This window comes from Salvelinus sp. IW2-2015, linkage group LG20 (genome assembly GCF_002910315.2).
Source record: "Salvelinus sp. IW2-2015 linkage group LG20, ASM291031v2, whole genome shotgun sequence".
NCBI classification, from domain to species: domain Eukaryota; kingdom Metazoa; phylum Chordata; class Actinopteri; order Salmoniformes; family Salmonidae; genus Salvelinus; species Salvelinus sp. IW2-2015.
In genome coordinates this window covers 46,461,985-46,473,859 of record NC_036860.1, presented here as the reverse complement: position 1 = coordinate 46,473,859, position 11,875 = coordinate 46,461,985, and the positions used below count along the sequence as shown (strand labels likewise).

At 41.2% G+C, this 11,875-nt stretch overlaps 1 protein-coding gene across 1 annotated transcript in view; it reads left to right on the top strand.

Annotated features, from left to right (window-relative positions):
- LOC111980351 (insulin receptor substrate 1-B-like) overlaps positions 1–5,843 on the top strand; it is a 20,524-nt gene extending 14,681 nt beyond the window's left edge. The window contains exon 3 of the mRNA XM_024011075.2: positions 5,208–5,843. Within this exon, the coding sequence (XP_023866843.1) occupies positions 5,208–5,215 (8 nt within the window). The 3' untranslated portion in view covers positions 5,216–5,843. The remainder of the gene's footprint in view (positions 1–5,207) is intronic.
- Positions 5,844–11,875: the final 6,032 nt, after the last annotated feature.

Sequence of the window (11,875 nt, the reverse complement as noted above, 5' to 3'; positions counted from 1 at the left end):
AGGGGACAGGTGTGAAAGAGTAAATGAGGTAGTTAGGAGAATGAGGAACAGCTGGGAGCAGGAACGGAACGATAGAGAGAGAGAGCGAGAGAGGGAGAGAGGGAGGGGGAGAGAGAGGGATAGAAAGAGGGAAAGAACCTAATAAGACCAGCAGAGGGAAACGAATAGAAGGGGAAGCACAGGGACAAGACATGATAATCAATGACAAAACATGACAGAGGTTGTCATTTGGAAACTAGGACTGTTTTAGTTTATACAACTTGATAAAGGCTGACCCTGGCCCCACCACCCCTGGATTACACAGAGATTGGGGAGGGGGAGAAAAATACACACCAGGTTTACCTCCCCATTAATTCTAACCAAATCCAATGAAGGAATTCCTAATTCTGGAGAAACGCACACAAAAAAAGTTTAGGAGTTAATGTTTTGTTGTAACCCTTACCCTCTTAGCTGTTTTTCATGAGGATTGCCTTTATAAAAGCTTTTGTTACTGTTGTAAGGACACCATTTTCTACCATGTTTACTGCTGGTGTAATTAATGAATACTTCTCAGGTCAAGGAGAGCCTTTGGGTGATGCACCGTAAGCCGTGTATAAAGAACTGAAGTGGAATACAGGTTAGGTTACATGATATCATCCTTTAGCATTCTTCAATCGGATGACTGAAGTTGAACCATAAACTATGACATGTCTGGTGGTCAGCAGGCTGTACATAAAACCATGCCCTGACCAGTGTCAGTGGTCTTCATTACCTGTGGTAGAGATTGTTTGCTGTCAGTGTATGTCAAAGGATTACTCATGAGCCCTGTGTCAGCAGCATGTACACAGTGTGTTACAGAGCCTCGAGAAAGGAGCCAGATATTTTGGGTTCTTTTATTTTGCTTTCGTCAAAGGAAGTCTTATTCCCTTTGTTTCCTTAGTGATGCCAATGAAAGTGTTGTTGTTTTCACTCTGCTCCCCCCTCTCTTCTCCTCTCCTCCCTATTGCCCAGTTCTACTGAGCATATTCTCTCTTTTTAATTTCCTCCTTGTGAAACCATTTCCTAAACCCCAAGGTGTTTATCCTTCAGTGTGTGATTGAACAGCCCAGTCAGCTCTTGTGTGGTAACAACAATCACCAAGCATAAAGTGGTTACTCCTCTTAGTGCAATGTTCAGTTCCTCACCCAGCCAGAAACACTTGATTTATGGATCTTTGTTTTTGTCCGAAAGCGTTCAGCCATGTCTGATGTGTACATTGGCTTCCCGTCTGTGAGAAGTGTTGAGCTGCCTTCCAGGCTGAGATTTGTATAGCTGCCTGCCAGGCTCAGGGTTGTCTATAGAGAGTCTCTCGTAATCACAAGTGGGCGTTCAGAGAGTGAAGCCAATTGATTTGTCTACTGGTAATGAGCCATTTCAGATGGGTGGAGGTGGAGGGGTCAGGATTGTGGCCAGGTGTTTGTGTTGATGTGTGGGTTGCTTGTTGGCTTTAGGCTTTCACATGGCAAACGCTGATGTTAGAATGCTTTTGTGTGTGTGTGTGTGTGTGTGTTGTGTTGTGTTGTGTGTGTGTGTGTGGTGTGTGTGTGTGTGTGTGTGTGTGTGTGTGTGTGTGTGTGTGTGTGTGTGTGTGTGTGTGTGTGTGTGTGTGTGTGTTATATAGAAATGGAAGCCAGAGTGTATTTATATGATCCAATGACTGGAGAATTTAGGTTTATCAAAGGGAACAAAACTGCATTGCAATGGAGGATGATGCAAGAGGTGAGAGAGGTTTATGGATTAACAATGTCATCTGTCTCCACTCTGGTTGAAGGTATACATTCAATGGCCAGTTTATTAGGTACACGCATCTAGAACCTGGTCAGACCCCCCTTTGCCTCCAGAACATCCTGAATTCTTCAGGGCATGCTACAAGGTGTCGGAAATATTCCACAGTGATGTTGGTCCATGCTAACTATATTGCATCATGCAGTTGCTGAAGATTAGATGGTGGAGGCCTCCCGAGAGGCGCAACGGTTTAAGGCATTGCATTGCAGTGCTTGAGGCGTCACTACAACCCCGGGTTCAATCCCAGGCTGTGTCACAGCCAGCTGTGACCGGGAGACCCATGAGGCAGCGCACAATTGGCCCAGTGTCAGGTGAGGGTTTGGCCAGCCGGGATTCCCTTGTCCCATCGCACTCTAGCGTCTCCTTGTGGCGGGTCGGGTGCTTGCAAGCTGACTTCGGTCACCAGCTGGACGGTGTTTCCTCTGACACATTGGTGTGGCTGGCTTCCAGGTTAAGCGAGCAGTGTGTCAAGAATCACGGCGGTTTGGCAGAGTCATGTTTCGGAGGACTCATGACTCTTGATCTTCGCCTCGCCCGAGTCCGTAGGGGAGTTGCAGCGATGGGACAAGACTGTAAAAATACCAATTGGATATCACAAAAAGGGGTAAAAAGTACACAAAATAATGTATTTAAAACAATTGAATAGATGGTGGTACATTAATGCTGTGAACAGCCCGTTCCATCTCATCCTAAAGATGCTCTATTGCGTTGAGGTCTGGGGACTGTGCAGGCTGCTTAAGTAAACTGAACTCGCTGTCATGTTCCAGGCAATGTTTTTCCACTCCTCAATTGTCCAGTCTTGGTGATCGCATGTCCACTGGAGCCGCTTCTTCTTGTTTTTAGCTGATAAGAGTGGAACCCGGTGTGGTCGTCTGCTGCAATAGCCCATCCATGACAAGGAAAGGAAAAAGGAAAAGGGGGATACCTAGTCAGTTGTACAACTGAAGGATCAACGAGTTGTGCATTCCAAGATGCCGTTTTGCACACCACTGTTGTACTGTGCTGTTAGTTGTCTGTTTGTGACCCGCCTGTTATGCACGATTCTTGCCATTCTCCTTCGACCTCTTACGAACGAGCTGTTTTTGCCCACAGCACTGGATGTTTTTTGTTTGTTGCACCATTCTCTGTAAACCTTAGACACTGTCTTGCGTGAAAAGCACAGGAGGGTGGCCATTTCTGAGAAACTGTATCGACAATCATACCACACTCAAAGTCACTTAGGTCACTCGTTTTGCCTATTTTAACGTTTAATCAAACAGTAACTGAATGCTTCAATGCCTGTCTGCCTGCTTTATATAGCAAGCCACGGCCACGCGACTCACTGTCTATAGGAGAAATCAATTTTCGTGAACGGGGTGGTGTACCAATACACTGGCCTGTGAGTGTAAATAGTGAGGGATGAATGCTTTTTAGTTAGTTGTGGATGTTGAAATATAGAGTTTTTATGCGAACAGAATGCAGATTCTTTGTTAACAGACGAAATATGAGCGAGAGAATAGAGCTGAGAACTCTTGAGAAGAGGTACGGAGGAAGAAGAAGGCCTTGTTCCAGCTCTTTACAACAGTGCTTGTGTTGAGAGTTCCAGCACTAACTAAGGTCACTATACAAGCAGTAATGTAACAGTAACAGTGGAGGAGGCAGATGGGGCTGTTGAGCAGAATAGAACAGAACCACTCCAACCTGAGGTTGATTCATCAGGTCTTTTGTATGTGCTTCCTGTGATGTAGAAGAGTAGTGAGGGACCGTAGGCTACTCATGGTGGTGGAGGCCCAATGCCATGCTTATAAACCTATTAGAAAACTGTTTCTTCAGACTTTACAAAAAAATAGTATTTAAAAAAATGTATGATTATTTGATTTGACCACATTATAAGGAGTTCGCTGTTTTTTGTTGGCTCATATTTAGTGTAGCAGTGCAATGTGTTGTGTTGTTGTTGCCACGACTGAAGCAATGACCAAGAATGCAAAGCGCCCCTTGTTTTGTGATTGGGCTTAGTGTTTACTTCCTTTGCCGTCTTTGGATCTACTCCTTGTCCCCAAGCTGGTTGTTCCCAAGCAGAACCCTGATATCCTTCTGTTCTACTCTCTAGTGATGCTCACAACCATCTGTGGTGTATTGGAACCTTATTATTCAGAATAACCAATCATATTAATTCCAAAGAGGGTTATGGTTTTAATTAACTAATAGTAATTGGGTTACTGCCCTCCAAAAGATTGTGATTGGCTAATGAGAGGCAAGGAAGGGGGTCACCTGGGAAGGCAATAGGGTTATTAGTAGGGCTGAAGCAGCAAAGAGTGATGGCTAGCTTTGTTAACTGTGTGAGTGTGAAATAAACGTATTCCGTTGTTGTCACGCCCTGACCTTAGTATTCTTTGTTTCCTTTATTATTTTGGTTAGGTCAAGGTGTGACATGGGTGATTATATGTTTTTGGTCCTGTCTAGGGTTTTTGTATGTTTATGGGGTTGGTACCAGTCTAGGGGTTTTGTATGTCTATGGTTGCCTAGATTGGTTCTCAATTAGAGGCAGCTGTTTATCGTTGTCTCTGATTGGGAACCATATTTAGGCAGCCATATTCCTTGAGTATTTTGTGGGTGATTATCTATGTCTATGTTTAGTTGTTTGTGTCAGCACTATGATTATATAGCTTCACGTTCGTTTTGTTGTTTTTGTATAGTTCATTCCGTGTRCTTTCTTTATTAAAAGAAGATCCATTCAAATCACGCTGCGCTTTGGTCTCATCGCTATAACGAACGTGWCAGTTGTTTTACAATTAGCGAAGTCTTGGAGTCATCAGTAAAGAACCCAGCATCTAAGATGCAACACCATCCACTCAAACACTTCCATGTGAGATCATTAATACAATGGTCCTATGAATATTCTRTTTTCTCCCTGAATTTTCTGTTGTACTTCATGCAGTTTGTGTGTCAATTAAAATGGCATTGTTTAAGTGATACACTCAGAGATGTAATGTTATTTTAGCTTTCATAAGCCATGCTTTTGTAATGCTGAAAACAAGATAAAAATATAATTATTTGATGCAGCTTTCAAACATGTCACATAATGAAATGGGTGGGGGGAAGGGAGAGGGAGAGGGGGGGTTCAGTCTAGCTCACTCTCAAACAGACTGAAAAGGAGACAGACAAAGGAGTCTCCCAGTGGCATTGTTAATGACCTGTGTACAGACAGCGAGGAAAACAAAAAACTAAATCTATTGATTGACATTACAGTTACGTGCGCGTGTGAGACAGATAGAGACAAAGAAAGAGATCTCCTTTTTTCGGGGGTCTCAACCATTTTCCCATTAGGCTTCTGAGGTGATTGTAAATCCTAGATCCTAGACGTCTCCTTGACGGTACTGTTATGATGTTTGTTAACACCTATATTTATTCTTCCTTTCTTTTAGAATGTTAATGATACCTCTTCGTGTGGACATTACTCCTGGGATTGAGCAGCACTGTCCAACACTTCTCCATTCTAACCATGGTGGGGTTTGGTAGGCAACAGGATGTTTCACACTGGAAGAGGAGTAACAGAGGTGAAGATATACCCATCAAATCATCATTAACTATTTGTCATCCTATCCAGTTGTTGCTATCCAATACTAATGTGTGCCAAAAAACTGCTGGTTATAACCAACACGACATGGTTATTTGAGGTAGAAAAATCTAGCCAATCAAGAGTGATTACAGCAACTCCAACCAACAACAAGGATCTAATGATATTTTGTTTATTTTTCCTAAACATAAACTTCATGGAAATTGTTATAAAAATGTGAAATAGTATAAAGGTACATACAGAAAAAAATATAGTATACATATGTTGATGAAAGCTACTAAAATATAGAAATATATATATTATACTTTTTAAAAAGTGCCTAATTTTTTGAGTGTAGCCATTTTTACACAGGGAATGTTGAACTGGTCTGTTAGAAGGGAAAATATGTTTGTCTTGAATATAATTTTGTTAAGAATATTGTGAATACTGTATGTTGAAAATGATAGAAAATGTAATATAAAGTTATATAGTAAGAATAATCAAACTGCCTTACCGTGTTTGTGAAAGTACTAAAATAATAGCCTCTTTTTACTTTATGCTGTGCCTCATGCTTCAGTCACAATGAAGGCTCTCGTTCCCTCACTTTCCTGCCTGAACCCTACCAGCTGGATCTCAGCCAAAAACCAATGCTGCATAAAGACACACACACACACACACACACACACAACACAGCACACACACACACACACCACACACAACACCCACTTTAATGTCTCACATGTGGTCCAGCTGAGTAGATGAGGTTGATAGTAGTCACATTTACTGCTGAGATACTTGTGTTTGCCAGAACATTATTACACAAACAGGCTGAGAAGGGGATTGGATGTCTTATCAATGTGATTAAAGATTCCTGTACGGCATGTGAGCAAGAGCATGATTAGATGATTAGATCAATTAATTATGATATTTCCAGACCACATTATGGCTTCCCACAGCCTGTCAATTACCAACAGGGTAACTTTTATTTATTTCATAATAATATTCATCCCTTAATCACTTGCTTGTTAAAGGGGCAATCTGCTGTTGCTACATCCATTTCTGGACTTATAAATTGATGATATGTGCCCACTGATTCTTAAAGAATTTAACTTATAAATGCCTCATGAGCTTCGTTCCTCTGTCGTATCTCATCAGAACCCCAAATATAAGCTTGTTTTACTCCAACGTTTGGAAACAAAGTAAATGTAAGTAAACAAAACATGGTTAATACAATACTTTTGTTATCATGGATGGCCAGTCCTTGCATCCATAGCTCTGTCTGTGAATTTGAGAGTGGTTACATTTCTCCAGCCCCATCCCTCAGCTTTTTTTTTTACTGAAACAGGGCAAACTCTTTGTTTCACCTGCTAAATACTGCTTTAAGGTTCCCCCTCTATATAACCACAGAAAATTATAATCATATCACACACACGTCCCATGTAACCTGGTCCCAGACCTGTTTGTGCTTTCTTTCCAACTCCGAATGACCATAGGAGCTGGCACGATAGTACAATATAGATCAGGCACCAGGCTACGTCCTCTGTGTATCCGAAAAGACACTCAAGTGCCTGGCTGCCTGTGTTTTTTGGTGTCCTCACATTCTACCGGTTACCCTCACTCATTCTCACTKGGTCCCCACTCCCTTATATTTCCCTACCCCTCCTGTACCAGTTAGATTCTCTTGCAGAAAAACTATTGGTATTTTTGATGTGGTGGTTCAGTTTTATGAAATCACAGTGATTTGAACGTAGCCCACCAAATACTGCCTATGTCTTGTGCTTTAATGCAGAGAAATGTAGTGCCAAAATCCTGTATTACATAGACCAATGGATTACTCACACTTCACTATGGTAGACTGATGCTGTTGTTGCTCTTAAGTTCGTTTCAACATACAGGCTAATGGCATTGCTTAAAGTGACTTTTATAATATGCCTTTCTTTCTTCTTCCCTTAAAATTCTTCTTCTTAATTTTCATTAGTGAGTTTCTCTTACCTCATAATCATGTCTAAAGACTCTGAACAGACGTGACAGTTGGTCTGAAGCCCCCCAGGGCTGTCTGAGAAGGGTTCAGGATCACACCTTAACTTCCCCAGGGCTGTCTGAGAAGGATTCAGGATCACACCTTAACTTCCCCAGGGCTGTCTGAGAAGGGTTCAGGATCACACCTTAACTTCCCCAGGGCTGTCTGAGAAGGATGTCGTGCCAATGCAACGGGTAGTCGATTGTTTAGAAAATGTGTATAGTGCGGCAGCTTTGATGTATAATACGTCAGCAGTAACACGGCATGTGAGCAAGAGCATGAATTAGATGAATATCAGGATCAATAATTATGATATATCTTCCAGAAAAACCACTATTATGGTTTCCACAGGCCTGTCAGATTACCAAACAGGGTAACTTTTTAATTTATTTCCATAATAAATGATTCATAACCCTTAATCACTTGCACTTGTTAAAGGGGCATCTGCTGTTGCTACAATCCCAATTTCTGGACTTATAAATTGAATGATATGTGCCCACTGATTCTTAAAGAATTTCAACTTATAAACTGCCTCATGAGCTTCGTTCCTCATGTCGTTCTCATCAGAACCACACCAAATATAAGTGGGAAATAAATTATCTTCTAGCTTTTATGGTTCTTTCATATACTCCCACAACAACGGATTTGGCAAAAAACAAAGTTAAAAACGGTGAATGGAAGTATAAACGAGAAAAACAATGGGAGATATAATTTACATTATTCACTTTAATCTGTGATTTTTATCAACATCTCACAAAACCGGGCACCATACCATTTACAAGGGAGAGCCCGGTTGGCCCAGTCTTTGCATCCCATAGCATCTGCCTCCATGTGAATTTGAGAGGTGCTTACCGAATTTCGCCACTGGTTTTATCCTTGTTAGTATTTACACGTCCCCCTTCAGTTTCCATCTAAACCCCCATTCCCACCCTCCCACGTACTTTTTTTTTTTTTTTACTGAACAACACAAGGGCAAACGTCCCATCATTCTTGTTTCACCGTTCCGGGTTTTCTGTACAATATATAGCCATATACTTTTGCAATTCATGTGCGGTTCCCTGATGCTTTTCACCACAAGCAACTTATTGAACCTAACCCTATTCTACTCCAGAAAATAATGTCTATTCATATCGGAATGTTAAATTAAACAATAAATACATTTTGCTAAAATACCATATCACACACACAGTCCCATGTAACCTGGTCCCAGACCTGTTTGTGCTTTCTTTCCAACTCCGAATGAAATTATGTACCAATAGGATTACTGTCTGGCACGAATAGTTTAACAGATATTGGATCATTGCATATGGTCTCTAATGTCAATCCCCAGTATTGCTATCTGTAGCGGTTAAGGTTTTTAGGCCAAATGTTTGCAATTTCTCCTTCACAGCCATTCCTGGACCTTGACGCAACAACACCACGGCTAGAGCTAAATATGGAACGCAGACCTCCAAAAATGATAAGTGATCTAATACTCTGCCCTCACAACAGAATCGAGCAGAAAGCGGAGAACTAATTTGCATAATACCGTCGGCCTATTGGCATGCACTGTGTTTTATTTTGGTAAGTCTACTCACAAAATTCTAACATTCTATTAGTTGCAGCATTTTCGTTCACAGGTTACGTAATTTAGAAATTTTGAAAAAAATTCCGAACATCACAGGTTTCACAATTCCCGGCGGTTGTTTTGCGTATCCATTCTCACTCTGGCATAATATCCCACCTGTGCCATGGGGAAATGGTACAGATCGGATACATCCTTTCTTATCACCTTCCCCAACTCTCACTTATTGCCAATTCTCCTTATTTAATGGCAACAGGCTGTAACTCTTTTTGTATTCTCTGGTATTAGATGTAAATTGGTATATAGATTCTCTGCAGAAAAAACTAAATTGGTTTTGTTTTTATATTTACTAACCCTTTCTTCTTTTTTAACCCAACATTATGTTTCTTGTAAATAAATAAGGCCGACATAACAAGTTCTTACGTTTTATCCTTCCCACCTGCCTCTTCCATTTTTGTGGTAATATGCGTAATTAATTGGTTGAATTTGTATGTGGTAGGTGGTTCAGAGCTATGTTATGAAATCCATCATGTGGCAATTATGTCTGATGTGTTACTGGCATGTGTGACATAACTCCACCCAGTCCTATTTTATGAGACATCATCACAACACGTAGCCCACCAAAAATACTAATTATACCCTTTTTTAAAACATTGCCTATCTGTTCTTCAATATGGCATATAATGCATACAGTTGTTATTGAATATTTTTGATATGCTAAGCCTTACTACAAGATCCTGTTATTGGTAAACTTATTTTATAACCGCCACAAACTCTAATTTTGTTTTTGGTAACTATTTTGTTACCCTCCGACTTCATCCTCATTTACATGGTGGAGTTTAAAATGAGAAGACTAGAGCTGAGTGTTGACTCTTAAAGTTCGATTTCAAAGCAATACAAATGGCTTATAGTCAGGCCATTGCTTAAAGGAGCACTCCTTTATAATTATATGAACACATCTTTTCCTTTAACTTACTTGCCTTAAAGATCTTCTTTGTTTTCTTCTTTAAAATTATATCATTAGTGAGTTATCTCTATAACCGAAAAAAAATTAAGGGATTATTTTCATATTGGAGATTATACTATGTCTAACACGCACTTTTTCAACTGAGCAAAACACCGGACGTGAACATTGGTCTGAAACAAGCCCCCCAGGGCTGGTCTGAGAAAAGGGGTTCAGGAGGTCACAACCTTAACTTCCCAGGGCTGTAGCTGACGAAGGATTAGCAGGATCAAACACGCTTAACTTCCGGGCTCTAAAGGCTGCTCTGAGAAGGGTTCGAGAGATTCACAAAAGCCGGTTGAAAAACAAGGCTTTCTCTCCAGTCGCCTGTCTGATGAAGGGTTCCAGGATCACACAATTATAGAGCAATGAGACATATCCCTCTAAATTACCCACCGAGATGCTGTGATCTATGAGGAGAGACCAGGGTTTCAGGAGGCAGGCATCATCCTATATGTTAAATCTATACCCTCTTCGTATGACGATGCCTTTAGTCACGGAGACAAAGTGTTTGTGTCTAATGGTCTACTTAATGCCTCATTGAATACATAATATTCGTGCCCACCACTTCAAGCAGCACTTAATGTATTCATATCTTTATTATTAACCTAGAGGGTATACGTTTTACGTGCTAATTAGTTTTAGTGGGCTGTTTTTATTGCCTTCTTTTATTTCTATTTTTATTAACTTCTCACATGATACCCAGCTGTATAAAGGCGCTTTGCATTCTAGAATAAACAGAATTCTGTCAAGTCTGAATATCTTTGTTTGGTGAACTGCAGAGATGTGTTTCTCGTGGCTGTAGTGTGTTCCAGCATAACGCGATACAAAGTGAATGTAGAAATGAGACAGATTACAGTGGGGAGAACAAGTATTGATACACTGCCGATTTTGCAGGTTTTTTCCTACTTACAAAGCATGTAGAGGGTCTGTAATTTTTATCATAGGTAATTCACTGTGAGAGATGGAATCTAAAAAAAAATCCAGAAATCAAAAAATCCAGAAATCCACATTGTATGATTTTTACGTATGTAATTAGCATTTTATTGCATGACATAAGTATTTGATCATCGACAAGCAGAATTAATATTTGTACAGAAGCAACCAATTGTTTGCAATACAAGAGATCATACAGTTTTCCATGTAGTTCTTGACCAAGGTTTGCATACCAGACCTTCTCCAGATCCTTCAGGTTTTGGGGCTGTCGCTGGGCAATACGGACTTTCAGCTCCCTCAAAGATTTTCTATTGGTTCAGGTCTGGAGACTGGCTAGGCACTCCAGGACCATTGAGGAGCTTCTCCAAGGCCCTAGCTGTGTGTTTCGGGGTCGTTGTCATGCTGGAAGACCCAGCCACGACCCATCTTCAATGCTCTTACTGAGGGAAGGAGGTTGTTGGCCAAGATCTCGCCGATGCATGGCCCCATCCATCTCCCCTCAATACGGTGCAGTCGTCCTGTCCCCTTGCAAGAAAAGCATCCCCAAATAATGATGTTTCCACCTCATGTTCACGGTTGGGATGGTGTTCTTGGGGTTGTACTCATCTTCTTCTTCCTCCAAACACGGCGAGTTGGAGTTTAGAACCAAAAAGCTCATATTTTTGTCTAATCAACCACATGACTTTCTCCCATTCTCCTCTGGATCATCCAGATGGTCATTGGCAAACTTCAGACGGGCCTGGACATGCGCTGGCTTGAGCAGGGGACCTTGCGTGCGCTGCAGGATTTTATCCATGATGGCGTAGTGTGTTACTAATGGTTTTTCTTTGAGACTGTGGTCCCAGCTTCTCTTCAGGTCATTGACCAGGTCTCGCGTGTGTTCTGGGCTGATCCCTCACCTTCCTCATGATCATTGATGCCCCACGAGGTGAGATCTTGCATGGAGCCCCAGACCGAGGATGATTGACCGTCATCTTGAACTTCTTCCATTTTCGAATAATTAGTTATATTGCT